This window comes from Panulirus ornatus, chromosome 33, assembly GCF_036320965.1.
Source record: "Panulirus ornatus isolate Po-2019 chromosome 33, ASM3632096v1, whole genome shotgun sequence".
NCBI classification, from domain to species: Eukaryota; Metazoa; Arthropoda; class Malacostraca; order Decapoda; family Palinuridae; genus Panulirus; species Panulirus ornatus.
In genome coordinates this window covers 23543202-23571075 of record NC_092256.1, presented here as the reverse complement: position 1 = coordinate 23571075, position 27874 = coordinate 23543202, and the positions used below count along the sequence as shown (strand labels likewise).

General features: G+C 46.5%; 2 protein-coding genes across 3 annotated transcripts; both read right to left on the bottom strand.

Moving 5' to 3' along the window:
* Nucleotides 1-223: 223 nt before the first annotated feature.
* On the bottom strand, nucleotides 224-4764 carry LOC139759693 (uncharacterized). The gene is made up of 4 exons (XM_071682097.1): nucleotides 4699-4764; nucleotides 4037-4221; nucleotides 2428-3005; nucleotides 224-778 (listed from the first exon to the last, which is right to left on the bottom strand). The coding sequence occupies exons 2-4, from the start codon at nucleotides 4219-4221 to the stop codon at nucleotides 591-593; spliced, it is 951 nt and encodes a 316-aa protein (XP_071538198.1). The 5' UTR covers nucleotides 4699-4764; the 3' UTR covers nucleotides 224-590.
* Nucleotides 4765-11352: 6588 nt separating this feature from the next.
* On the bottom strand, nucleotides 11353-24703 carry LOC139759617 (eclosion hormone-like). Of its 2 annotated transcripts, none has more exons than XM_071681966.1 (3): nucleotides 24378-24703; nucleotides 21860-21912; nucleotides 11353-13116 (listed from the first exon to the last, which is right to left on the bottom strand). In XM_071681966.1, exon 3 carries the CDS (start codon nucleotides 13113-13115, stop codon nucleotides 12855-12857), a length of 261 nt encoding a protein of 86 aa, XP_071538067.1. In that variant the 5' UTR covers nucleotide 13116; nucleotides 21860-21912; nucleotides 24378-24703; the 3' UTR covers nucleotides 11353-12854. The 2 variants fall into 2 exon arrangements, with proteins under 2 accessions (XP_071538067.1, XP_071538066.1); XM_071681965.1 differs by having other exon boundaries at nucleotides 24019-24701.
* Nucleotides 24704-27874: the final 3171 nt, after the last annotated feature.

The window sequence follows — 27874 nt, the reverse complement described above, 5'->3', positions numbered from 1 at the left end:
TACCAGTGCCAGGGAGCAACAGGCAACAACAGTAGTTAAGTGTCAGGGAGCAGCAGTTTGGATACCGTGTTAGGGAAATGTGTTGGTGTTATTCCTGGCACAACGAGATATCTCACTTTTGACTAAAACCAAGAAACTTTCAAGAAGTTTCATTTCATATTTGAAAGCCTAGTTTATTTCGGGCGTTCTGACTGTTTGTGGGGAGTGATCAAGAGAACTCATTGCTTCTGTAGGTCACAGACCATTTTCATAATGGAACAAAAATACAGGTACTGCTTTATCTTAGTTATATATGGTGTGTTGGCGGCCTTCAGTGGATGACGGTCAACTGTGGTAAGGAGTGGCAGGTCATGTGGAAGCAGCACTGGCGAGGTAAACCTCATGATTGGTTCGTGTTTATACATGGCGGCAGCGACTCTGTTCGTGTTGTCACACTCAACCAGTTGTGTATCTGAGACGGGGGCCTTCTTCTCCCGCCGACGGCTCTCTATTTGCTTCTCAAGACGAAAACTAAGTGTCCTTGATGGCAGGTGTGATGTGGTGCGACTGTGGTATCTGCTGCCTGTGTGGAGTAGGCCTTGTGAGTCTTACTAGCCATAGTATCCCTCGGCCAGCTTGCAGGTGCTGAACTTGAGGCAGGTGTCCCAGCAGCACTTCTCCCTGGGGTTACTGCAGTATCCGTCGTGGGCGCAGGAGGTCGGAGGCCTGAGCCTGGTGTGTTCCGGGCAGGTGGGCCGCACAGGCGGACACTTGCCCGGCCGATTCGTAGGTCTCTGGGCTGAAGTGGTGAAGAAATAGAACGTTAGCATCTAGATTAGTCAAGACCTGGTTTGTTGTGCATCAATAACACAGGTAGAACCTCGGTTCCAGGAGCCTTGTTAAAGATAGGCCGGACCTTACACTTATTAAATCTTCTCTTCAGACAAACACTTTACGCTGTAAAGGAGAAACCAGAAGACGCCAGATGATATAAAGTTAATGATGCAAACAAAGAACTCGCTCCTGAGAGAGTAAAGTATGTAACTGGGTTAGTAAGGTCGTCACAAGACACGAAAACTTGGATATGTGGAACCAGTTTTCAGGGATGTAATGCACGTTTATAACACTGGGGAACTGAATGATGTAAACATGATGTGAAGATCTGCACCTCTGCGAGAGCAAAGCTATCCCCTCCCCCTCCAAATACCTAGTTAGGTAATTGAACACACACACACACACACACACACACACACACACACACACATACATATTGAGAAAGAAAACATATTAACATTGAATTGTGAATCAAAGATAATAAACAGTTCAGGAATTGTTAGTGTGGCTGAGAGTGAATGAAGCTTGTTGTCAGAAGATCTAACCGAGTTAGATCTTAGACTTAATATGTTAAGCAGAATGATCAGTTTTACTGATACTGGATTGGAATATATATATATATATATATATATATATATATATATATATATATATATATATATATATATATATATATATATAAAACAGGAATGTCTGTAAGAGTGCTGGTGATACGGAACTACACCCAAGTAGGTAGTTGATGCGATTGTTTGGTTTATGTCTGGGTAAGTGATATGGTAGTTGGACTTGATAAAAGTAATATTGAAGGTTCAGAGTGTGAGACAGAAGGTGACCTATTCCTGTGGTCTGGTGAATGTTCCAGTCCCCTTACACACTGGCGGACGTACGACAACTCCTACTGCTGTGCTACCTTGTTGCTAGCTGCTTGTGTTTTCATGACGGAGGCTCCGGTCACGGACGAAAGTCCAAACCTTAAAGCCAAACCTTAAAGACTGAAACTTGACAAGTTTAAAGAAATATGAATTGAGGAGAGATTGGATGACTCGCCTTAAACGACGAAAGTCATACCAGCGAGACGATAGTTGGAAGAGCTGGACCGGTCATTATTGTACCACAGTATATGCATGCTTGCAAGAGGCAAAAGATTGGATTCTCATAAAGAAGTGGCACAGTCGAGCAGGCACAGGGACAAGTTCAGAAACGCTCTCCGTCGAAACCGAGAAAGGATTGCCGTCTGGTTCACACGCCTTGCTTGTGTCCAGAGGGAGGAGAGATAAGTTCTCTTTGTGCTGTGCGAAAATAGATTATAGGAAGGATCTTAGGATTGATTAGTAAAGAGAAGCATCAAGGAGTCAGCCAAACCTGAGTTAAAGAGAGAGAGAGCCATAGAGAGTGACTGTCACCTGGGAGACATCTATAGTGTCGTCGGAATGTTGGAACAAATGAAAGGTCGGACGATAGAAGTTGTTAGAGACACAGACTAGGCGAGAGACCAAGCAAGACATATGAGTGGGAGGAGAGGAGAGGTAGCCCGACTGTGTGACGAGCACCGGGAGGAGGAGTGGTGGTGGTGGCGCGGGTAGGGTAACGTGTGGCGGGCGGCATGAGACTCACTGGTGGTGTATGGGTTGTTGCTATCCTCGCAGCACATCAGCTCGCCACACGGGGTCTTGCAGAAGTACTTGCAGCTGGTGATGGGTCTGCTGGGGCTGTGGTCCTGGCACGGGCTCCCGTGTCCTCCCCCGTGTCCTGGGAAGCCCCCGCCGCTACCTGGATGGCCACCGTGTCCTGGATGGCCGCCATGTCCTGGGTAGCCGCCATGTCCTGGATGGCCGCCGTGTCCTGGGAAGCCGCCGTGCCCTCCATGTCCGCCGTGACCTGGATACCCACCGTGTCCTGGGAAGCCACCTTGTCCTGGACGGCCGCCGTGTCCTGGGAAGCCGCCGTGCCCTGGATGGCCACCGTGTCCTGGGTAACCTCCGTGCCCTCCATGGCCACCAGGACGGCCACCGTGTCCTGGGAAGCCGCCGTGCCCTCCATGTCCACCGTGACCTGGATGGCCACCGTGTCCTGGGTAGCCTCCGTGCCCTCCATGGCCACCAGGACGGCCACCGTGTCCTGGGAAGCCGGACCCTGGTTGTCTGCCGGCGAGGTTGTTCAAGATGTTCACCAGCCCCTGCGCTCGGTTGCCACTGCCGGCAGGAAACACGTAACTTTATAACCTTCTAAGTAACATTATAACCTGAGTCATATTATAACCTTCTGAGTAACATTGTAACCTTCTGAGTCATATTATAACTTTGAGTAACATTGTAACCTTCTGAGTAACATTATAACCTGAGTCATATTATAACCTTCTGAGTAACATTGTAACCTTCTGAGTAACATTGTAACCTTCTGAGTAACATTATTAACCTTCTGAGTAACATTGTAACCTTCTGAGTAGCACTGTAACCTTCCGAGTACCCAAATCTGAGAATTCCTACGTCTGAGTGGCCTTGGTCAAGGTCACCTTACTCTCGCTTCCAGTCACAATTCTTCCATCAGACTGAACCTAGGACAGCTAACTTGCTGTCCAGAAATCTTCAACTGTGACTTCAAGTTGGAGCGTCTGTGGTGCAGTGGTTTAGCGTTGTTGACTGTGTATCACGCGCGGGTCCACCTTCACCAGGGTTTGATTCCCGGACGGGGCAGTCGTCTCACAACCAACCTGGCTGTTCATCCTCTTTTCGAGCTAGTTGGTGTGTGGGTAACTGCCGTGCGCTGGACTCGTAGGAATATGAATGTTATCTTGAGCGAGCGACGCCCTGTGACCTATGCTCCCTCGTCCACACCTGCAGCAGCAGTTAATCAGTAAGCCAAGTGGCCCTCCCCTCACCCCTCGCTGTGGCTTCCCTCACCGCCCCCGTGACAGCCACACATACCCAGCCATGAGCCAGGCGGAGGCATGAGATTGTTCTTACGTCATATCGTGATTTTACGCCTCGCGTATAGTGACTTTAGCTCACGCACAATGATGTTTACCCCTCACGTATCTGGCGTACAGTGTCTTCACTTTGCGTATCTCAGACGCATTATGTATTTACCTCTTTCGCACCTCGAATACAATGATGTTCCTCCCAGTGTATTTTGATTTTAACCCCCCTCCCCCGTCATCAGCGTACAGGAACATAAAGGGGTGGGTGTGGTGCCAGCCGCTACCTCCTTCGTCACGACAACTTACTGCAGTAAGGCGCCGTGGATGCTGGAGACCCCGACCACCTCGCCCTTCGAGGCCAAGGCGGGATTCTGGCTGTAGATCCTGGTGTCTTGCTCTCCCGCGCTCGACGCCTCGCCTTCCGTCTTGTCCTCGGCCGCTTCTCCAGCCACCACCAGCAGCGCTAGTGTCAGGCACGTCCACCCACTCATCTGGGGACGTGTAGAGCATGTATGGTAGTTCACTTCATTTCGGTAAATTACACATGACAGAGATTGGATGTGAGCAAATGAGGCCTTTCTTTTTGTTACTGGCACTACCTTCTGTCGCGGGAACCGGCGAACAAGTATGAAAAGTATATATACATATCTTAATTATATAAGCTCATATATATATATATATATATATATATATATATATATATATATATATATATATATATATATATATATATATATATATATATATATTTGGGTCTACATATCGAGTAAAACAATAAATAAAACCTTCAGCTCTTATCACTTAGGAACTATCGTATTGTGTGATCCATACTGCCTGGCCACGCACCGCACTAGTCCCGTGATGAAGAATATAACTCGTTTTTAGTACCAGTACGTGGAACGGCACCAGAAATATCCCAAGCCTCGCCTCAATAGTACATTCTTAGAGAACCACATCTGAGAACCAACCTTGTCAAGAGGAAACAATCGTTACTTGACTGTTGTCGATGCCGCGAGACTGAGCCCAGTCGCGGTAGCGTCCTGTCGACCTGGGTGTATATATATACATACATGAGCCCGGGGGAGGGGGGGGGGGATGATCAGTGGGTGCATCTCCTGTGCCTTCTGACGCTACCACTTAGCCTTATTGTACGTCTCTGTTCATAGTTGCCACCGCGACGTGCACCGCCACAGGAAGGGTCAGATGATTATTAGTAGAGGTGCTTTATGTGTGTCACGCGCTTGTGTGTGAGTGACGCTAGCCGTTCCCTGGCATATGCCGTCATTTTAAGGTTATTCGACGATGTGACTTGCCACCTACAATGAGGTCAACAAAGATAGCGCGTAACCAGTTGCTTTATTCTATTATCCCCATCACATGCGCCCTACCTTTCCCTGCACCAGCTGGGGTATTGCATGATTAACCAACGATACGTCTGTATCGTAGAAAACGGCGAAAAAGGGATCGAAAAGTGTTTTGAATCATGTTCCTGAAAACCTGAGTCTAATTATGACGTTTGGCAACACAGTTTGCAATGGTTGCGAAGTCGTGTGGTGAGGCGCAGGAGAAAACTGGGTAATACCCATGCTGGAATGGCGCTGACCTGCTCGCGGACTTCCCGAGGTAACGGGTTTTGTTTTTCCTGGGTGGCTCAGGTTTAATGTGACCCATGAGAGTACTCGTGGGCTGGGGACAGTGACCGGTCACAACAAGATAGGCTGCTGCGGTAATCGGCCTCAACCCCGATCGTTGGCTCTGCAATGAATTGAGGTTGGGAACGTCCGACGCGCCTGAATTATGTAAACAATATCGATTCTGAGGTGGGGACGACGGAGAACGTAAACTTGAGGAACTTCAGATGTGTCGCGTTTTAAGACTCCAGGTGCGTTTGCGTCTGCCCAGAAGGCAGGATGTGAGCGGGGTAACGTGAGCGGCATGAGAACGGGTTCCGGGAGGCCAGCGTCTACTGTGCTTGTTTGTAAGTACGTACATTGTCCACCGGGCCATTCCATGATGCCCGCTGATTGTTGTCAGTAATCCAGGTTTTCCAAAAACAAAATCAAGAACCACTCGATTGTACTTCGAGGCAGTGACATTTACCACGTCATTTACCGCGTCATATTGGCAGGTTACAAGGATTTTTCGCCACCCTGGATCTCGTGTTCTCTGTTTTCTTCAACATAACATCTTCCATAGGTTTCCCTCTTCCTCTAAGCCTAGGGCTCTTGATGCCCTCAGTCCGTCTCATTCTGGGACGTCCTGCTCGCCGTCTTGCATTAGGTTGTCCAGTTTAGAGACTTCTTGGCTTATGCCTTCCATTCTTTGTACGCAGGCCATACCACCTGTTTTACACTGACGATTTGAACGTTTCTCTCGGGACCAGTGTCATGGTGGTGTTATCCCATTCCCACAGGACTGGTCCACATGGTAGTTTAGGTACGTATACAGTGCGGTAACAACTTTGTGTATGATTCCTCCTCCATACTGACCTTGTTGGCTTGTGTGACCCACAGGGTGTCACAGGTAGGAGGAAGGTAGGGTGATGCATACATTGCTTAATGCTGTACTCATTGTCATCATTAGGACATTTTCCCGTTTGTGAGGCTTGGCATCATACTAGAACTTTTAGAAGTTGCTGTTTACTATATATATACTGTAATGCTCCGTGGGTATAGTGACGCGTCGCATCTTGGTACCAACTTTTTAGGATCTGCCACGGTGATATTTTTGAAGGCGCCTTGAGCGTAATTTTGAGAGTTCACACGTAGACGTTCCTTGCTCATATAATGTCTATAAGTTTCAGTCCCTGGATGTTTTCAGAGACGAGTCTTAAAGTACAGCGTTAAGGCAGAGAGCTACAATAATTTGAATTTGTAAACCTAGGAAGGAGAAGAACAGGAGCCCACCTGACTCCCAGCACTTGCTTGTACCCAAGTCATGTACCTGTGTACGTGTGGTGTCCGACGCTAGGGCCGCCACATAACGCTTGCTCTGTGGGAAGCTCTTGTACGCTTGACGTATGGAGGCTTTTGAAGAGGAAACTTATATTGATCATGATGATGATCGCCCTGTTGCTCTGAGCAATATTCAAGTTGTCTACATCTATCATTAAAACTATAAAGTTACGTTCTTCCCCCTGATGATCAGTGTGGCTTCCACAAGGCAAAATCCACCGCTGATATCGTCTGCTACCTCAGTAATGTCTAGTCATCCTCTCTGAGGAGCTAAGGAGACGCTGCTATTGCGGTCCTTGACCTATCAAAAGCTTTGACTGGGCATGGTATCGGGGCGTGGTCTGTTCCCACTAACTCGATTCCTCTCCGGCCGATCTGTCTTCGTAGTTTTTGATAGATCATCCTCACTCTTGCCACCTCGGCAGCGTTGTTCTTCAAGGTTTTGTTTTATCTCCAACACTCTCCCCTCCGCCGCCGCCCGCCCTTTTATATATCAGAGGATTTCCTTTCTTCAGCAGTTAGCCAGTTGCAGTCGTACGCTGGCGACTCAAAACTGCATTCCCCCAGTGCCTTCCGAGCCAGTCCATCATGATTGGTTTGCTTCTCGTCTCGTCAAACTTTCCTCTTTTAACTCAGACTTCGACAGAATTGCCCGGTGGCACACAATCGCTGCCTAGCATCGTTTACTGCATCTGGTTGTTTACCATCGCCATCAGCTGGATCACGTCACACTCGGCAAGCTGCTTCTTCATATGATTACTGTATGGGCGTCGGTAGCTCGAGAATGATGGTGGATCGGTGTGACATGTAGCATCTTCCCTTACGCGGGAAACCTTGGAATTCTTCACTCCATCTCTCCTTTCTTAACAACATTTTGATCATCTCACTCTTGCCTTCACTATGCCCTCATCATCACTACACACACCCTCGCCATCACTACACCCTCATGTTCACTTCAAACTCATTTTTATTACACTTCACTACACCTCCTCATTTACTGCCCCATTATCTTCACTACATCTTGTCTTCACAGTATCCTTCTCTTCATTAAGCTACGTCCGCTGTACCTGTCTTCACTACACTAGGATCCATGCTGGCTTTGAACGTGGATTTCATCAATCAGGTGTTCATGCATGGTATTATTCCTCACTAAGTTACGTCCGACCTTGATGAACCCAGCTTAGATCGTTTTGTGTTGACTACATTCTTAAGTACACAACCCGAGCTCTCTACAAAGCTAGTTTCATTATCCTCTTCTTGTCCGCATACCTTGATCTTCGCTGAGCAAAGTCCAGTGCCGGCCTTCGTTCGGCCTTGAGCTTTTTCCACACACACACACACACACACACACACACACACACACACACACACACAGAGCGTCGTTATTGATATATTATCATTATTATGGTTTTATGTTCGAAGTTATTTAGTCCCGTAGTTTCGATTTAGCTGCTGTCTTCTCGCCTTATTAGTGAATTATGGGTACTTGTGGTGTCTGTGGAGCTTGAATTTCAAACTGTTACATGGTGTTGTCATGCTGCAGGTGTTACACGGAGTTGACACGCTGCTGCAGGTGTTACATGGTGTTATGCTGCAGGTGTTACACGGAGTTGTGCAGTAGGGCTAACCAAAAGTTCTTGGATTCATCGGTTGGCCTTGTGAAGTGAAATGTCGGGAAATCATCCTAACTTCTCTCACATCATTGGCGCATCCTCACCTTGAATTACTGTGACCAGTTTTGGTAACTTTGTTTTAAAAAAATTAGAAAACAAAATGAAGAGTGTAGGACGTCGAGATCCTTAGACGGTTCCCAGACTGAGAGACCAATCGTGTGGGAACCAATTAAACGCATGAAATGATTAGCTTAGAAATGAGAAGGTTAATAATGAGGTGACCTGATTTAGATGTTCAACATTTCCTAAGGTTTGGATGATCTCGATTTAAGAGGCTGCTGAAGGCTTGATTTCTCTGATGGCGCTCGTGGTAATGGGCGCAAACATTTGACCTCGAACGATACGAACTACCTCAAGAGTATTGTTAACACTTGGAATGGTTTGCTAGTTAGAGTGGTATGAAGGCAGTACGGTGCACCGTATATACATTTGAGAACAGATTATTTCAGCCTCCTTGTTTCTAGTATATGTTTGCCGGATTTTCTCTTGTAAATCAAGTGTGTGTCTTTGTATTTTTACCCGGACTCATGTGTGAGTCTCCGACATCTTCCACCGTCACAGGCAGTCTCGACAGAGTCCAGCCGTCTGTCTGCTGTTGTTGTCAGATTTCCTTTGTATACATCGAGTGATGTGTTCAATGTGTGTCCGTCATCCTGACCGAGGGACGAGGGACGCTGCAGCCCACACACTGGCCGGCCCTCGCTGTGTGTGTGTGTGTGTGTGTGTGTGTGTGTGTGTTATGTATATGTGTATTCATATGCACGTGTATGTGTGTGTATGTATATATCTCTGTATATGAGTGGATGGGTCTTCTGTTTCCTGGAGCTACCTCGCTGATGCTAGAAACTGCGATGAATTATAATGAAATAGATGGTATATATATATATATATATATATATATATATATATATATATATATATATATATATATATATATATATATATATAATTTCTGGGAATAGGGGAGAAAGAATACTTCTCACGTATTCCCTACATGTCGTAGAAGGCAACTAAGGGGTGGGAGCGGGGGGGGGGAGGAGGGCTGAAAATCTCCAGTTTTACTCTTTCAAAAGAAGGAACAGAGAAGGGAGCCAAATGAGGAATTTTCCCTTTAAGGCTCTGCCATCTGTTCTTAGACGCCACCTCACAAACATGGGAAATGGCGAATATTTTTTTCCCCGTGGGATGAAGTCGTTTTGTTTACCAAGTGTGTATCATGCATCAGTTGTTCTCGATGGTTGCCATCTTACTGGCAACGTGGAAGCGTTGTGTGTGTATGAGGAGATGTTAGGTGGGTTTACTAGTCCTAACGGTTCCCGAACCTGGCCACTCTTCGCAGACGAGTTTCAAAAGCATTTGGCAACGCTGCTTGATATTGGATTGGTTTGTTGATCTGACGGTACATGTTGACCTTTGGGAATACACTGGTTGTAATAGCGATCTCTTATATTTCATATACTACTTTCACTTGTTGCCTTTTTATAAACATATTGGGTGGTCTAGTGCATCAACAGATGACAATGGCGAAGGAAGGGATGGCAGGTGGTTGTAAATTAAAGTTTCTAACTTACCCTATTTCCTTCTTAAACCAACAAATATTATCACACACACACACACACGCGTGCGTCGTTTGTCAGGTATATATATGGCACCAGAAATACGTATCAGTCAAACCACCCTCACAACTCAGCAAAACCAGCATATATGTAAACACTGTAACAAATTTTCATTATATATATATATATATATATATATATATATATATATATATATATATATATATATATATATATATATGTATTTGCAATTAGATTAAATTTGTCTCTGTAAAGACACCATGATAGTGAAGTTTAGCTAAAAATAACGTTTTCTCCGTCAGCTGTACTTTATAGAAAACTTATCAGGGTGTAGGGTAAACCATGGTATATATATTTTTTCTGAATTTTTGTGCAGAATAAGTAAAAGATATTGTGAACTGCCTTCCCCTGCTAGATCAGGTCAGGGAATAGGGAGATTTATTCTCTTTCAGGAAGAATAATCTATGAATATACATTCACCCAAATTAAAGTAGTTTCCAATTTCGAAGTTTGCGTCTTGAGTCGTGTTGTGTAGGTTAGGTCGGCTTACATTTGCTGGGATGCTGAAGCGCTCTCCATTGTAGATGTGAACGTGAAGTAACGTGACAGAACATCACTTAGTGTCTGTGTCTGAGAAATGAACTCGAATGTAAGAAGTAACCGAGGTGGAGGACGTGTATGTGGGCACAGACGTGGACATATAGAGCAGTAGAGTAGTTCCCGTTCTGCTTCGCGTGTTAGTGATATTGTAGAAGTGGCCCCCTGCCCCCGTGTGTGGTCTTATACAGAAAATGGCAACGTCTCGTTAGGGACGTTCACGTGTATTTCTGTCTCACCTGATGTCTTCTCTATATTATTTTGCGAAGATAATGTTTAGATACGTCAGGGAACATGATTAGTGGCTGTTGGGAGTGTGGCACTGAACAAGAGTGGTATGACGTATAGCTCCCAGACCACATTCCCATTCTGACACTGGACACATTATTGGTGGGTTAACCTTCCTTGACCTCCGGACGACGAGAGAACAGCCCCTGAGGACAGGGGGTATTTCAGGATGTTACCGTCCTGGTCCAGGGTTGGGTTACCCTTGTTGTAGTGAGGTTACCCATGTGTGGAGGCTGGCTTGTGAAAGTGGACAACCTTCTGCTCAGTGGCAATGAGCGCCACCTATACAGCCAGAGGGGAAATATAAGTATGACAGATTTTAACTCGGCAAGAAATGATGCAGGTGGCAGGCCATAGATGGCATGAGTGTAATATGATCTTGTGTCTTGTGAAGTAAAGTCTTTAAGAGTCAGGTTGTACAGTGGCTGGAACCAAGGAATTAGTTGGCCGAAGCCCGTAGAACTCCGTCGTCCACACCGGATCATTACAGCCTTGTCTCCATCCACCAGGAACATGAAGAAAAACCCGCTGTGCTTTTATAATGATATTTATGTGATAGACCTACAGATACATATATACATTTGTCCATATATACTCTTCATATATCGTAGAAACTGTTGACCTATATATAACAGTTATGACCGCAAAGGGTTTGGGAATGACAAGTTGTTCATCACATCCCATTAACGAGTATATAGTCACACGTCAGCCAAACTGTCCAGTGACATCTAAACACGAAGTTCAGAAGGAGAAAGATTTACAGAAAAGATACTGAAGTGCTCAGTTATGGGGTTGATCAGTTGGAGTTTAGAGGTTGAAAGGATAAAGTGAACTATAACGAAGCAAGGAAAGTATGTTAGATAGAATGATAAGAGAATTGAGCCTGTTGTATTTGATTCCATTACCGTTTGTTCTGGAAATGATGCGAATATATTTTATAACCATCGCTTAGGATGGAGGTATTATGAGCGAGGCAGCAGGTGACCAGCAGCGTGGTCCTCGCTACACTGTGGAGCGCCTGCGTTAATTCCATTATAGGTCTGGTGGAGCCCTGAGTGAGGCGGGTGGCAGGCAGGTTTGGTGGCAGCTTACCTCACCTCTTGAGACGCGCAGAAGCGGCGGCAGAGGTAAGCCCTGAAGAATGGCTCGTTCCTGCATCTTACGATTACCACTCTCCTAGCACCAGCATTATCTGACGGTGGTAGTGGTAATGGTAGGGGAGCAGCAGCAGCAGGGCCGACATCACGACCTTTCTGGAGTCAGCCATTCTGCCGTGAGAGCAGACAAAGGAGACGGAACCTCTGTTTATCTGGATACATGCAGGTCACACTGGGTTAAGACCATTTCTTACTAATACAGTGTTTATAGTTAACCAGTAGAATCATACTCTATTATTGACAACCCAAACACGTTCTGAGTCTGAACAAAAGTGCTACACATACTGTTTCAGAAACTACAGATATTGCTTGTGTCTTACTAGTCATTGCGGTAAAGCGATTGAGCTCTGGATGAACCTGCTTAGCACCGTACATCAAGAGGATGCAATGCCATCTGTCTGGTATATACAGAAGCCTGCGAGCTTCCTATTGCCTCATAGAGTACACCTGAGGAAGTGTTGTCAGAAGGGGTGTGTGCTCTTGTTGTGAAAGAAAAGGTGCATTTTATACAGCTTGTGTTTTATACAAATTGAACTAAGTCATAAGGGTAACATTAGGTAGGTCATCAGAGATTAGTTAACAACCTTAAGCTGTCAACTGATGGATTTGAGCCTCTAAAAGGAGGTTAGTCCTGGTCTTTATGATCAGCCCTTCTCTACCTCCCTATTCTGGCTCCTTTGTTCTCCATCATTGTTTCCCTTCAGACAAATTCTTACGAAGTATTCTTGACTGTGAGTCGAGGCGGTGCCATTATATCTTACGCAGGTAAGGTGCACCGCAGGAGCGGATCCTTCACGTGCTTCGGGGATTCACCCAAGTTTGATAGAACTTGACGACCATGGAGAGTGCCTCTGGACACCCCCAGGAGCCCTGGGTCCTCACTCGAGCCTCTGCAGGAAGATGGGTAGGACGGTGTGAGGGCGGCCGCAGTCCGGCATGGAGCGGCCCTTGGACTCGAGGCAGAAGTCAGCACAGAGGCCGCCCTCGAAGTGGGCGTGGTACATCTCCTTACACTGGGCACAGTTCTTGATGCAGACGGTTACCTTGTTGGGGGCAGCGGTAACGGAGGGGAGCAGCAGCGCCATCACCACGCTCAGCACCAGCAGGGCCGACGCGACGACCTTTCTGGAGCCAGCCATTCTGCCGGAGAGCAAAGAGGGAAGAAGGAACCTCTGTTATCTCGGTAGGTATACCTCACATCCGCTCAAGAGCAGTTACACATTCACTGTTACACTGGACAGACTGTTTTGGAAATGACAGAAATTTACTCGTTTATTGAAAATGACAGAACTTTACTCGTGTTATCAGTTATTGGTTAAGAGTATTCATGCTTCAGATGGCGCTGCTAGCGGCGAGGAATGCGTTAGTCCTCAGATCTCGTCGTACGTGAGGATGCATCGCCAACAGTTTCATGCATTGCCTCAAACTGGTAGGAGCAGTGCTCTTGCAAGGCTGAGGTAGTACTCGTTGTGGAAGATGATATGGAATCTATGTAGTATAAGATTAGTACACAGTGAACCAAGTCGTAGGGGTAACGGTAGGCATATGTAAGATTAAGATTTTAGCTAGATGGTCTTGATTAGGGTCTCAGCTACCCATGCAGTCTCTGATAACATTAAACAATATATCTTTTTCTCATACGCTTTCTCCGTTTTCGAGTTAGCGAAGTGGCGCCAGGAACAGACGAAAAACGGCTTCGCTCACATCCACTCTCTAGCTCTTTCCCTATGTGTGTCGTGTATTTAAGATGAGTTGAGGAAGACACAGACAATCACAAACGTACTTACTTTAGTATTTGTAAACATCAGCACACGCTATATGAGGACGGCTGTAACTAAAGATGAATTTAGACTAGGCTGAAACACCAACTGTGTTCTTCCTGGGAATAACAGCGACTACAGGGAAGGTACTGCACCTTGAGAGGGAAGGTTGGGATGTGATAGGCTACGCAGGCGGAGGCTGTAAATGGAGTGACTTTTTTCTCAGTTTTTCCTATGGTTTTCCGTGGAATATTGGAAAGATCACTTGACCGTTAAAGTGATGCGACGTTGATCAGCGTTTAGAGAGTTTAGAACGTTGGAAAATCTTGTTTACTGCATCTTAGCCAAGACAGCGGATGTACCATCCCGTGTGGGGAGGGGGTCTCGCGGAGAGAACAGTCACGGATTTCTTCCGGATTGAATGACGGGTCGTGACAGTTGGACGTGCTGTGTTATGAAGATTGGAGGCCGATTGACCCTGATGGATAAACATTTCTCTTATGATGGCAAAATTAACATTGGATGGTAATTGAATAGAACATTGTGAAAAGTCTGTAGAGTATGACTGGTCTGATCTAAGTTATAGAATATTACGGATAGGTATGACGGCTTAGATATCATCTTGCATGGTAGGGTATAATGGGTTGGCCATCATACCAAGGGTGGGGCCGGTCGGCCATCATAACCAAGGGTGGGGCCGTCGTGGTGAAGGTTGGTGCCTCACTGGTCAAGGAGCCAGCACTAAAGTCTCGTCAACTGTGGGATGTCACTCATACTGACCTTGAACTGGGGCACGACATACTTAACTGATAGCAGAAGTCTACCTGGACCTGGGGCCAGACTCACCTGGACTTGGGGCCAGGCTCACCTGGACCTGGAGTCAGACTCACCTGGACCTGGAGCCAGACTCACCTGGACCTGGGGCCAGACTCACCTGGACCTGGGGCCAGACTCACCTGGACCTGGAGCCAGACTCACCTGGACCTGGGGCCAGACTCACCTGGAAAACAACATCATGAGTTAGTCTGTCATTAGCACTGTCACATAACCAGCTTCTGACGGTTAGTTACGCATTTAATGAAATTTCTCGTTACAAAAATAATCTGAACTTGATATTTGGATTAATTTTACCCTTAGGCTTCCATAAACGGATCAGGATGAAATAATAGAATTGTTTGATTCTCCATTGTCGAGATACATCAGTTCGTCATTTGTTGGTAGGATACTGATTAGGATCTGTGGTTATGAACGTGTAATTTGTAGGTTTAGAATAACTGCATGCGATACATGTCCGGAACGTTTTGCTGGGTTGTAGAATTACTACAGGTTAGTGAAAGATGTTTGAAATATGAGTCCAGATCTGAAAGGGTGTAGAGGTCAAGCGACGGGTGTCTTGTCAGGTGTATGTGATGTAGTCAGTGTAATGACAGGTGTCTCGTCAGGTGTATGTGATGTAGTCAGTGTAATGACAGGTGTCTCGTCAGGTGTGTTTAATGTCAATGTAGCGACGCGACATGCAGTCTACCCACCACCTCACCAGCAGCGATAGGCTACTGTGGTACGACCCTACGTAAGACCCGTGGATATGAGGGCTTGTCTCTTGACGTGATCCTTATTGAAGGATGTCAAAGCCCGGGCCGTCATCCCTAAGGGCTTGCCTGCCCGTCATACTCTGGGGGTTAGAAATAGGATGATAAATCAAAGAGTCCTGGTGTCACATGCTGGTGGCGGCGGCAGTCAGATGGTCACAAGCACGGGACTGTGTCCTGGGAGGCCCGAGGGGGTGACACACCCGGTACTCACCAGTCACATCTCGTCCTGGAAGAACAGACAACGCCGGCTGATGTTGCCCGAACCTGTGCGCGGAGACCTACCCTAACCCAACATTTTTTGTTGTTTTTTCTTGAATAGAGGGTACTGGATTCTTCGGAGGGAGGGTTCGGTGGATTATCTCTTATGTGGGTAAATTAGTGGGAGGGAATATGCTGTCAGTAGAACTAGGGTAGTATGGTTCAGACAAAGACCATTCCTTCTCTTACTGACCTCCGGTTTCTGGCATCTGCAATCTAGGTCAGTACTTGGTCCGTACTGCGTCCTCGGCAGCCTAGGGCGTAATGTTGACTTAAGTTACGGGTGTTGTGTGAGAATCGTTATTTCAGTTTATACTTGTAATTACTCTACTGGGGGTGAAGGACTCCCGTTTGATTTAGTCGTACGTCAGGCAGCGAGCGCCGGCTTGGTCGTCCCCGGCGCCACATGCAGTACCCTACTACCCTCTTCACTTTGCTCGTTTCACTCATCCTCCGTCTTGTATGTTAGTAAGTACTTCATTACCTTCTCTCTGTCCCGTTTCTGCCGCAGTTTCCTGACTTCATAAAACTTCATTCACGACATTGTCACTCATACAGTCAAATATAATTAAGCTTTGTCCTTCTCCGTCCCCTTGTCTTTTTAGCGTTAACTCACGAAATTTGATCTTACGGTGAACCTTTATTTCCTGGACTTGTGATATATATATATATATATATATATATATATATATATATATATATATATATATATATATATATATATATATATAATTTATATATTGAGTGTATGACCTTAGAATTATCTTGACCGCCTGCTTCAGGTAGCCGTAACTTGGCGTTGACAGCCACACACAGTATCTTGGCATTCGGTAGGCCTGAAACCTAAATGACCAACCGACCAGGTATTCCTCAATATCCGTTCCCTATGGCTTGGTTTGAGTTTTTGTTTTCTTTGTTTTCCTGGAAGTTCCTGTCGGCCATGACATTTCTTTAAGATTTTTTTCCCTGAAAGAATGTTGTCTCCGTCTAGGTGATTTCTCCTCTGCTGGAAGTCATCCATTTGCTTTTTGATTTATGTTTCGCATTACCTTGAAGACTGCGCTCGTCAGGAACACGGTCAGTAACTTAACACTTCTTTCTGGTCTCGTTTCCTAAAGACAGGTATGAAGTGTGCCTTTTTTACGCCCTTTGGCACTTTTGTCTTCCTCGAGCGACATCTTGTGAAAAGCATTTCAAGTGGTTTGTTTAAGTTTATCTACGAACATCCTTAGCCCATGTGGTGGAATATCATCAGGACTGTAAGACTTACATGTGTCAAGACCCTTTACTTAATCTTTTAATATCTTCCCTCGATCTCTTCATGCTCTACGAGACGCTTATCCCCCAATCACACCTTTGGTGTTGGGGTAACAGTGTCCGCCATCAAACACCTTTGAAACGGTGTCACTCAGTTTCCCACGTATCCCGACACTAAGGTCCTGGAGGCTGTACTCCCACCCTCCCGGATGCCATAGCGTCACCCTACTGGACGAGTCTCACAGACGTACTACACCGCGTCTTGCCGGGCCTTAACCGAAGAAACAGAATCCTAAACTCAAATTTTTCTTTCTGAATAGAAGGGAAAACTCCCTGGATGGATGGGGGTATATAGTGCAGAGGACGGCGACAGCTCAACAGACTACTTGTTCAAGGTAGCCCTAGTTATGTCATTAATCATAATTATATTCACGATAGCAGATGACGTTAATAGTAATGATGACGGTAAACCATTTGGATTTTATATCAATCGAATATGCCAGAACAGTAAGGACCAACTACGTTAGGCGGACTGAGGGTGTGTAGCGTTGCCAGTGAGGGCGATGCAGACCTGCTAACATTAGCCCAAGTTTAGCTTTGTCAGCTCTGGGTAATGCCTGTTTAATGAGCAGGTGCAGAGGATGTGCCTACGCTGCCCGGGAATTAGTGACTTCTCTAGCTCCAGGGGTTAATTAATGAGCAAACTTGAAACTTACCAAGCATAAGAAATGTCGAGGGAAATGTCTCATTCATTTGACAAGTAGTGAAGGTACTAAAGGCAGTGTCACATTGATGTATAACACATCAATCATTCATTCATAACTGACATTCACGGTTGGTTTAAGTCGTATGGAATACGGTCGATGAATTCATGTTTTTGTAAATAATTACACTCGTGAAAGTTGCTTTCTGTAACTTAGGTTGCGATATTGTTCTTTTTATTTCAGCGTTTTTTTTCAGTCCATTAGCCATTTTCTGTGTTCGTTTACATCCAGAAATGTTTTTCGGAATGTGCATGGTAGCTATCACGGTCTTGTGTTATTTACCATTAGAAGAAAGAGAGACTGCCTTTCCACTAGTGACTGAATGTGACAAATTCTCCATCTGTTTCTTCTATAGTCAAACGTCCAATACCAGCACTTGCAATATATATATATATATATATATATATATATATATATATATATATATATATATGTGTGTGTTCCTATACTTGATCGCTGCTTCCCTCGTCTGCGAGGTAGCGCCAAGAACACAGGAAGAAAGGCCGCATCCGCTCACATCCATTCTCTAGCTGTCATGTATGATACACCGGGAGCACAGCTCCGTATCCACAACAGACCTTACCGTGTGTTCCCCCGGCTGCCCCACATGCCAATATGTCAATATGTCCAGACCCTCCATACGTCCACGGCACCACCCTCCTCAGTTGCCCACTCAGCCTCGCTCTTCTTATTACCACACATCTCTCTTACTTAATTACTTTACTACGTCATCGCTAACACCACACTCTCCTCAAACTGTTCAGGTACATCACCTACACCCTCCTCTACACATCATCTGTGTCCCATATATATATATATATATATATATATATATATATATATATATATATATATATATATTCACCATTTCCTGCACTGGCGAGGTGGCGCCAGTAACAGATAATTCGGTAATATTATTGTTATTGTTGTTGTTGTCAAATAACCCTAATACAGCATACAGAAATCTAAAAGGTTTTTCACTACAGAATGTTCAGTGGATGGTGAACCCACTAGTGTAAGACTACCCCTCCCTCATCGTACAGCACAACCAGGTAATGCCACACACACACATGATGTGTAGTGGATGGTTGAAGCGATGAAATTGTGGGTCTGACGACTCGCAGGAGTTTGATCAGTAGTACGATGACCGAGACAGTTCAAGAGGGCAGGGCCCCACGAGTGTACAACTCCCTCCCTGAACAGTGCAGTACAGTACAAGTAACTGGTCACAGACACACACACACACACACACACACACAGGGAGGTAAGGTCTAGCCCCTGGCTGGCGTCAGGGACAGCTGGTGGTGGTGCCACTCCTGCCCTAAGTCAGGAGAAGGTGATACAAGGAGAGGACTTGGGAAGGGAAGGACGGCTGGGTTGGGAGACCCGTAGGGCAGGCAGGCAGGGAAAGAAAAGATGGAACAGCGGGACGGAAGGGATCATTAAGGAGGGTGGGAAGGCTGCAGGTGTGATGGTGTGGGGAGGACGCGCTGAGTCATGACTTGGTGAGAGGTTGTCCCTTCTGAGTGGCACACGTTGTGAGAGGGGAGGTTGTGGGTGAGCCAGCGAGGACCATCAGGGTATGAGCCTTGAACTGCGTTGGGAGTGATGTGAGGCAGAAGTATTTCGAAGCTTTCAGATAGAAGGTTATGAGGCCATTGAGTTGTCAAGAGGGAGAGTTGTGAGGTTATGAGGCAGAAGGAAGACAAGGAAGGTGGAAGGCAGGCTGCCAGAGTCGGGGTGCCGGGTCATCCTGGTGCTGGCGTGGACAGTGAGGGAAGGAAGGAGACGGGAGACAGGAGGAGCCGGACACTGGACGGGGGAAAAAGATACGAGAGGTATGGGAAGTTCAGACGGGACGGTGACAGACGGGAGGGAAGACAGAGGCTCAAGTGATCTGTCTCTGGTCACACACACGAAGGGACAGACATGAAGACCTGTTGTGGGAAAAAGAAATGAGAAAACAAGTTGACAAGTTGCAGAGACTACACTCGACTGGCTGGCATCACCAGATGCTTTGTTGAGTTAATGATAATGAAATATAAATGATTCGGGGAATAAGCTTTGCTCCCTTATGATGTATAATGAATTACTTTGTTATAGGTCACTATTGACTGTATGTAGATCCTTCTCTGTAATCATGTGAACTTCAGGCGTATAATGCTTTATGACTTCATGAACTGCTTCCTTGTCTAGTTATACAATGGGATCATAATACGTTGGTGACACCTGACGTGTCTCCTCCAAATACTATTTGACGCCAACCTCAGCATAATTAGATATACATGACTCTTGTATGCAGACTCATGTCTGTATCTGAACCCTTGTTTATCTTTGTTTACATATTCATATATCTCATCTCGACCATGGGACACACACACACACACACACACACACACACACACACACACACACACATGCCAGAAGGTATGGATTCCTACCTAGATATGTTTGCAGATGATGCAGAAGTCATGAGGAGAATGAAAAGCGAGAAGGATTGTCACAGCTTACAAGGAGGACCTCAACATATTCCGTAATCGTTGGTCTGATCACACGGGTGATCAAGTTGAACTGGAGCAAATCTCCAGTAATGAGGGTGGGACGGAGTGAAGGAAGACCTCGCTGTAAACTTTATGTTGCAGGATTTTACGTGTGAGAAGGACTTGCGAGTGGACATCATCCCTCACCTATCGTCAGTGTCCCACTTTAAAACAGTCAAGGAAACGAATTGCCTTCAGGCAAATATTTGAATAGTTTTTAAGTACATGGACGAAGAAATACTCAGCAAGCTGTTCATATCCTACATAAGATCAAAACTAGAATATGTTTTTCAAGTTTGGTTACCGCTACTAAAGAACCAATGGAGAAGGTGCTGAGGAGAGCATCAACCATAGTACCAGAATGAAGAGAGCTGAGTTACAGGGAAGGCCGGAGGCTTTGAATATACCCACCTTGGAAGAAGAGTGAGGGGGGACCTGACCTTAACCTTCAACTTTTTAAAACTGGTTAATGACATGGACGGTAAACAGTTCTTCGAGGGATGTTAGGATAGAGCAACCAGAGGACATAATGTGAAGATGATCAAGAAACTTGTTAGAAAAGATTTAAAGAAATCTTTTATAGTATGGGTGATGGATGAATGGAATACAATAACAGAAGACACGGCATACATAAATAATCCCGTTTTATCCTCAAAGAAACAGTTCATCCACTCCACCCTAAAGTGTCTCACCTGTTTGGTCACCTACACTGTCAAAAGCATGTGACAGACCTACGTACCACACAAACGAAGGTTTGCACAGCAATCACAGGTTACTTAGCAACCACAAACGTTCAACACACGCAAAACGAAACGCAAATATTTCCAGCACAAAGTCTCTCCAGCACGCTGGCCGCTCACTTCTCTAATAGCACTAAGCCCATCCCACCCAAACCACCCCATAACCAACCACCACACAAGAAGCAACCACAATCTTACCCCTGCTTCCCATCTCATACAGGTAACCCTTCCCTCAACAAGACCTACTTTAAGAACGCATATATACACACACTAATGACTGAACAAGGTCTAACTGCCCTCCCATGACATTTTTTAACTCCACTCCTCCCACACCCGTCTGAAACTACATACCTCGCCTCAGGCAAAGACGAGGCGAACTTCTTCGCCTGTGTACTGGATACCATCTACCTCTCCAACATGACACACACAATGACTCAACACATCACAAGACACGTGCCCACCATGCATCGTTACTGTGAGGACAGTGAACACATACTCCTCATATGTCGTGTACTCGCCTCGTACATACATAACAACGCCACACTTCGTTACCTATTGTCCCGCTTGGTGGCAAGGGAACAAGGGAAGTATATATATATATATATATATATATATATATATATATATATATATATATATATATATATATATTAATCTGGCCATGTTAGATATCATAAAGAGTGGATAGTAGGGGACTTAAAAGAAGGTCGAATGTACAGCGGGTGAGGGCAGACTCCGTTTAGAGAAAGTGATTGATCCAGACCCGTACAGCAGGCAGTAGAGCCTCACCTACAGAAGGGATGATAGAGCTTTAACATAGAGAAAACACTGGAGAACTACCTGTACGGTGGATTATAGGACCTTCACCTATAAGAAGGGCCAGTCTCACCTATAGAGCGGATCATGGAGTGTTAATTATAGAACGGATGACAGAGTCTCACCTGTATAGAGTGAATAGAGAGGAAGCCTCACCTGTAGAGCGTGTGAGCGTAAAGTTCCCGTCACGTGGAGCGTCACCGAAGGACCTGTAAGACGGAGAAGCGTGTGAGTGTCTCCCGTGGGGAGGGGTCGGGACCCATCACAAGAGGTGTGTCAGGAGCGTCGCTCCACACTGGTGCCAGGTCACGTTTCCTGGCGCTGGGAGGACGGGTGGGGGAGGAAATACACACACTATAGAGGCCTGCCTCTCACGGTACTGTGGGACAACGTGGGAGAGTTCCAACACGCCTTATTATTCTACTATTCGTAGAATAGGACGAAAGTTTAGTGATCACGAAGACAGTGTTGCTAATGTTGTCGACACACTTCGGGTAAAGGTCCAGGCCAGAGTGTGCCTAGCATGAGTTATATACAGCCTGGCACACAGTGTGTGAAGGTATGTTGGTGTGGGGAGGTCAAGTGCCCTCTGGTGGCCCTGAGTCATTAGAACACGGGGCTGGTAATATTGTGACAGGGGTTTTAGCTGCCGCTCTACCGTCAGGAAGGCAGAGTTTGATGCTAGGGAAACATCGCATGTGAGCGGGACATCTCACTGCCTGAGAAGCCATTCGTGCGAAACTCAGGGAAGAACACGGAGATGTATCAAAGCAACGAGGCAGAGTGTAGAGAACAGACTGGTAGCGCCAAGGGCGGCCTAGGTGTGTTTTGTGACCGTCCTGACTGTTTTCGTCTGGTCCTGTCATGATGAGGTAGGCACAGACGCTGTGGGATCATGTGTTCCTCCTCACACGCTGACACCCACACCCTCGAACCTCTCAGGGGACACTTGACACATACATTGAGAGTCGAATCTCCTCACCCCAGAGATTGTGCCATTTTCGTCATGAGTAAAAATGTGAATGACTGAAAATCTGAGAAAACACACACACACACACACACACACACACACACACACACACACACACACAGAGGGAGGGTCCGTGGGCAGTAGTAAGTCTGAGTGTAGGCGAGGGTGGCACAATGCCTCTGCTGCAGCTGTGAGCCACGCATAGCCAGACGGACCTTCCAGATTCGCACTGTTCCTCCTGCCTCACACTGGGGTTAATCTGTGCCACACGTACACCGGCCGGCAGTCGCTGGGTATCTACCGTAGCTGAAGTCTGACATACGAGATCATGTTTGTGTAACGATGGCTGGACGTCTGGGTGGGGAGAGGATCCGGCTACTCTACTCTCACTTTTCTTCACGTTCGTAAACTTTGCTGGATGACTGCGAGCCCCACCTCAACCCTCCAGTCTGCAGTCATGATGGATGTTCGGCATCTCCTTCCACCCAGGCAGACCTGACTCGCTGATAAGATTTAATCCTCCCCCTCCTCTCCCCACTACCTGGGTCACCTGCTCCCCCTTCCCTGTGTCACATGTTATCCCAGACCCACGTCACCTGACCATTGTGGCATCGTGAACATAGAGGCGGTGGTGGAAGACATCTTTGGTAAGATCCAGTGTGGTAACACTTGGATGATAAGAAGGTGTGACAGCGGTAGAGTCTAGTTCATCACAAGTGGCGGCACTGAAGACTGGCATCATGATGATGTGCCTGATAACGTCATCAAGAAACTACTGTACTGTGCCGACCAGTGTGTCTTCCCTTACCTGTGTGAGTGTGTGTGTGTGTGTGTGTGTGTGTGTGTGTGTGTGTGTGTGTGTGTGTATCACAAAGCTTCTTGTGGTTATATCACCAGGTTCCCTGTGTCTGTATCACCAGGTCCCCAGTATGTTTTATCAGGTCCCCTTTGTCTGTATCAACAAGTTCCCTGTATCTGTTTTATCAGGTCCACTGTGTCTGTATCAACAGGTCTCCTGTATCTTTTATCAGGTCTTCTGTGTCTTTATCACCAGGTCCTCTGTGTGTGTATCACCAGGTCCTCTGTGTCTGTACCAACAGGTTTCCTGTACCACAATCACCAGGTGTCATTATCTATGTTCCCAGTTTTCTCGTACCTGTGTATCTCGATTTTCTTGTCTTTGTACCCGTGACACCAGGTCCCCCTTGGCCTGGGACGCCAGGTCCCCCTTGGCCTGGGACGCCAGATTCCCCCGGCCTGGGTCACCAGGTCCCCCTGGCCTGGGACGCCAGGTCCCCCTGGCCTGGGTCACATGGTGTTCGTCATGTGACCCTGTCCCTCTTACCTGGGTCATTGATTCCCATGAACTGTGGTCCGGCGTGTCGGGTGTTTCACACTGAACGGTCGCACACTGTGTTTCACACTGAACGGTCGCACACTGGCTCCACACACTCTGGTTTCTCTCACACTGGACACAGACTCGACCAGTCAGTCAGCCTGATCGCACTATCACTGTGGGGATGGCAGAGGACGTGCTGCGAGCCACCACACATTTTATGACGTCTTGGAGACGTTGATCACCGTAACCTTCACGTGGGGCGCACATACCAGTATGTCTACACCCAAAGAAAAAAAGAAACATCGAGTAAGAATCTTGTTGTAGTGAGATAGATAATGATTCTTGTGTTCACCGAAGCATCCAACCTGACTGACCACTTCCCTGGGCCGGACCGACCAGACCATGCTGGCGCGGCGGCGGGAGGCGTCCCTCCCACCCATATGGCGCCACTCTGGCCCCGCCACACTGACTGAGGTAGGTCCCTGGGCCACCGAACCCCTCCCAGCACCGCCGGGGTGAGACAGGATCCTGGACCACACCCCAACACCACCGGGGTGAGGCAGGACCCTGGATCACACCCCTAGCACCCCCGGGACGTAGCACGACTCTGGACCACACCCCCCAGGCACCGCCGGGGTGAGGGAGGACCAGCCTGGACCATACCCCCAGCACCGCCGGGCTGAGGCTGGTGCATGACAACCGTACAGACTAAATGAGGCAACTGGACCGCGTGCCATGCACGAATTGCCAGCGACGGCGGAAAAGCGACAGTTTTTCGAGGCGATGCTCCCGTTCGGGCGCGACCGCTGAGGAGCGACAGGGAGGAGGTCAGAACGCTGCGGGTGTGTTAGGCAGGAGAAGGAGGAGGGCGGGTGGGCAGGAGACACTACACACTGAAGGCGGCCATCACTGGCTAGGGTAGCCTCTTGCCACACCCTCCCTCCCGCCGCGCCACACCCGCCCCTCCCGAGAAATGTCGACACCGAAGACAGTAGCTAATGGTCTTCGACAGTCGCTCATTACATACAATTTATTGTCCGAGAACGGAATCTTATACACAGTATCCGGGGGTGGGGATGTTATACACATTATTCGGGGGTGGGGATGTTATACACATTATCCGGGGGTGTGAATGTCATGCACAATATCTGAGGTGGGGATGTTATACACATATCCGGGGTTTGGGATGTTATGCACATTATCCGGGGTTTGAGATGTTATACACATTATCCGGGGGTGAGGATGTATGAGACCCGCGTGTGTGTAGTGTGTCTTTGGGGATCTCCACACCTGGATATTGAGAATCATAACACATCCTGCCGTAGTGAAAGTACTGTTGCTGACACCGCGGACACCACCACCCCTCACAACATCATTCAACTGCTACACAAGATGGCTCTCCAAGTATTACAGGATAACACGTATCCCTTATCCTGGTGGGAGGAAGGAGGGGGTGTGGTAGAGTTGATAAGCAGGGGCGCGGAGGAGTACCTTGTGGTGGCGGGGAGCGGCAGAGGAGGCGTTGTGGGGACTGGCGTGGGGTAGGGCAAACGCCACCTCCTCACCTTGCTTCCGTCACCCGGGGCTGCCAGTTGTCCTTATGCTGCTGCACCCGACTGTCTTCCGGCTTCCTTGTCGTCCAGGCTCTGCCTCACAATTGGCCTGCTGCTGTTGGTCCTTTTGCTGCTGCTCCAACTGCTGCTGCCTGGTGGTCCTCTTGCTGCTGCTGGTGGTCCTTTCGGTGCTGCCCCAACTGCTGCTGGTGGTGGTCTTCTTGCTGCTGCCTCTGCTGTTGCTACTGCTGGTCTTCTTGCTGCTGCCCCAACTGCTGTCGTTGTTGTTGTTGGTATTGCCGGTCCTCTCTGCTGGCCCACGGATAAAACTCACGTAAGAAATTGAACATTTCATCACGTGAGTTTGATCCACAGGTAAACATTAGAGAACGTAGTTTTTCAAGCAAGATAAAGTCTAATCGTTTTTCAAGATCAAGGTTGTTATTCTTGCGGAGATGTAGTTGTCCATCAGTGTAAGTACAACAGTTGTATGTTGGCAAGACAGAGCGACACCCCAGGACGTGAAGCCCTCAACACCTCAGACGATCAGGAGGGAATTACCTGACCCGCACACGCACGATAATGACCGCCGTGTGTGGGCACCGTGCTGCTGGCCAAGTGCTACGTCATGCAGCTGTGTGGGCCGCAGCCCAGCTCTCTTGCATGAACAGAGTCACAATAAGCATTACTGAGCTACACACACACACACACACGCACACACACACACACACACACACACACACACACACACACAGAGTTAATATACATGTTTTAGATCAGTTTTATTTGACGTCGAGTAGGACTGTCAACATACGTGTATGTTGTAACGTTACGATGTTGTGGGTTGTAGGATGATGATCTTGACATGCAGGGATTGCCTCTGTTTATGCAAGTCACATTTTAATGTACGGTATTACATCAGGTGAGCTGGTGAGGCATTTTTGATTTTGCTTAACTTTCCTTTATCTTTGTTACTCGTATTACGTTGGGTTTTCATATATATATATATATATATATATATATATATATATATATATATATATATATATATATATATATATATATATATATATATATATATATATATATATATATATATATATATATATATATATTCAAAGCTGCGCTGCTTCCAGTCTCTGGGAAATGATGGACTCCATTTGGAGTGAGTTCTTAGATGAAACTACTCCATATCAGGAGACGATGAAACGGCCAGCCTGTACCCACAAGCAGGCGGGGGCCGGTGACGTATTTATTGATGCTACATTTGATGATGATGATGATGATGATGATGATGATGATGATGATGATGATGATGATGATGGTGATGATGACGATGATGATGATGATGATGATGGTGATGATGACGATGATGATGATGATGATGACGATGATGATGATGAGTGTGAGTAGCGACCCACTCACCGCGAGCATATGATGGCGAGGCACCACGCGACGTGCTTCATGAATAACCCAGATGGTCCCGGGCGCCGCACCTGCGGGACGTCATTATGTTCTTGCTTCATCTGCCGCGACGCTTCCCATCCTCATGTCATGAGGTCGTTTGTATTGTGCATTAGTGTTACCATGCATATATCTGCCTCCTCCCGGCAGTCCTGTATCATAGTTCTGGCTTCCTGCTTCAGCTATCGTATATATATATATATATATATATATATATATATATATATATATATATATATATATATATATATATATATATATATATATATTCTTTCTTTTTCTTTCAAACTATTCGCCATTTCCCGCATTAGCGAGGTAGCGTTAAGAACAGAGGACTGGGCCTTTTTGGGAATACCCTCACCTGGCCCAATCTCTGTTCCTTCTTTTGGAAAATTAAAAAAAAAAAAAAACGAGAGGGGAGGATTTCCAGCCCCCCGCTCCCTCCCCTTTTAGTCGCCTTCTATGACACGCAGGGAATACCTGGGAAGTATTCTTAATCCCCTATCCCCAGGGATAATATATATATATATATATATATATATATATATATATATATATATATATATATATATATATATATATATATTGTGTACGAGTCATTTGTGATATGTACTAAGGTGTTCTTGATGATTTAATAATATCTCTGTATTTTCCCTGCTGCGAGACTTTCAGGTTTGATACATTTTCTTTTATACTTTCACATTTTCTTCTGTGTAGATGATCGTGTAACTTTCTCTTCTCTTTACACCGTCGCTGCAGGTGAGCGTTTCAACCCTTCTTGTTGGTTCATATGTTCTGTCCCTTAGTTTTTGCTCATAAAGTACCTCTTGATTTTTCTCCCGTAT

Coding starts and splice junctions, on each gene's coding strand:
- LOC139759617 (XM_071681966.1), bottom strand. CDS start 13,115: ATGGCTGGCTCCAGAAAGGTCGTCGCGTCGGCCCTGCTGGTGCTGAGC.
- LOC139759693 (XM_071682097.1), bottom strand. CDS start 4,221: ATGAGTGGGTGGACGTGCCTGACACTAGCGCTGCTGGTGGTGGCTGGA. Junction 3,006..4,036: donor ATCCACGGCGCCTTACTGCA/GTAAGTTGTCGT, acceptor TCCTGCCGGCAG/TGGCAACCGAGCGCAGGGGC. Junction 779..2,427: donor CAACAACCCATACACCACCA/GTGAGTCTCATG, acceptor TCACCACTTCAG/CCCAGAGACCTACGAATCGG.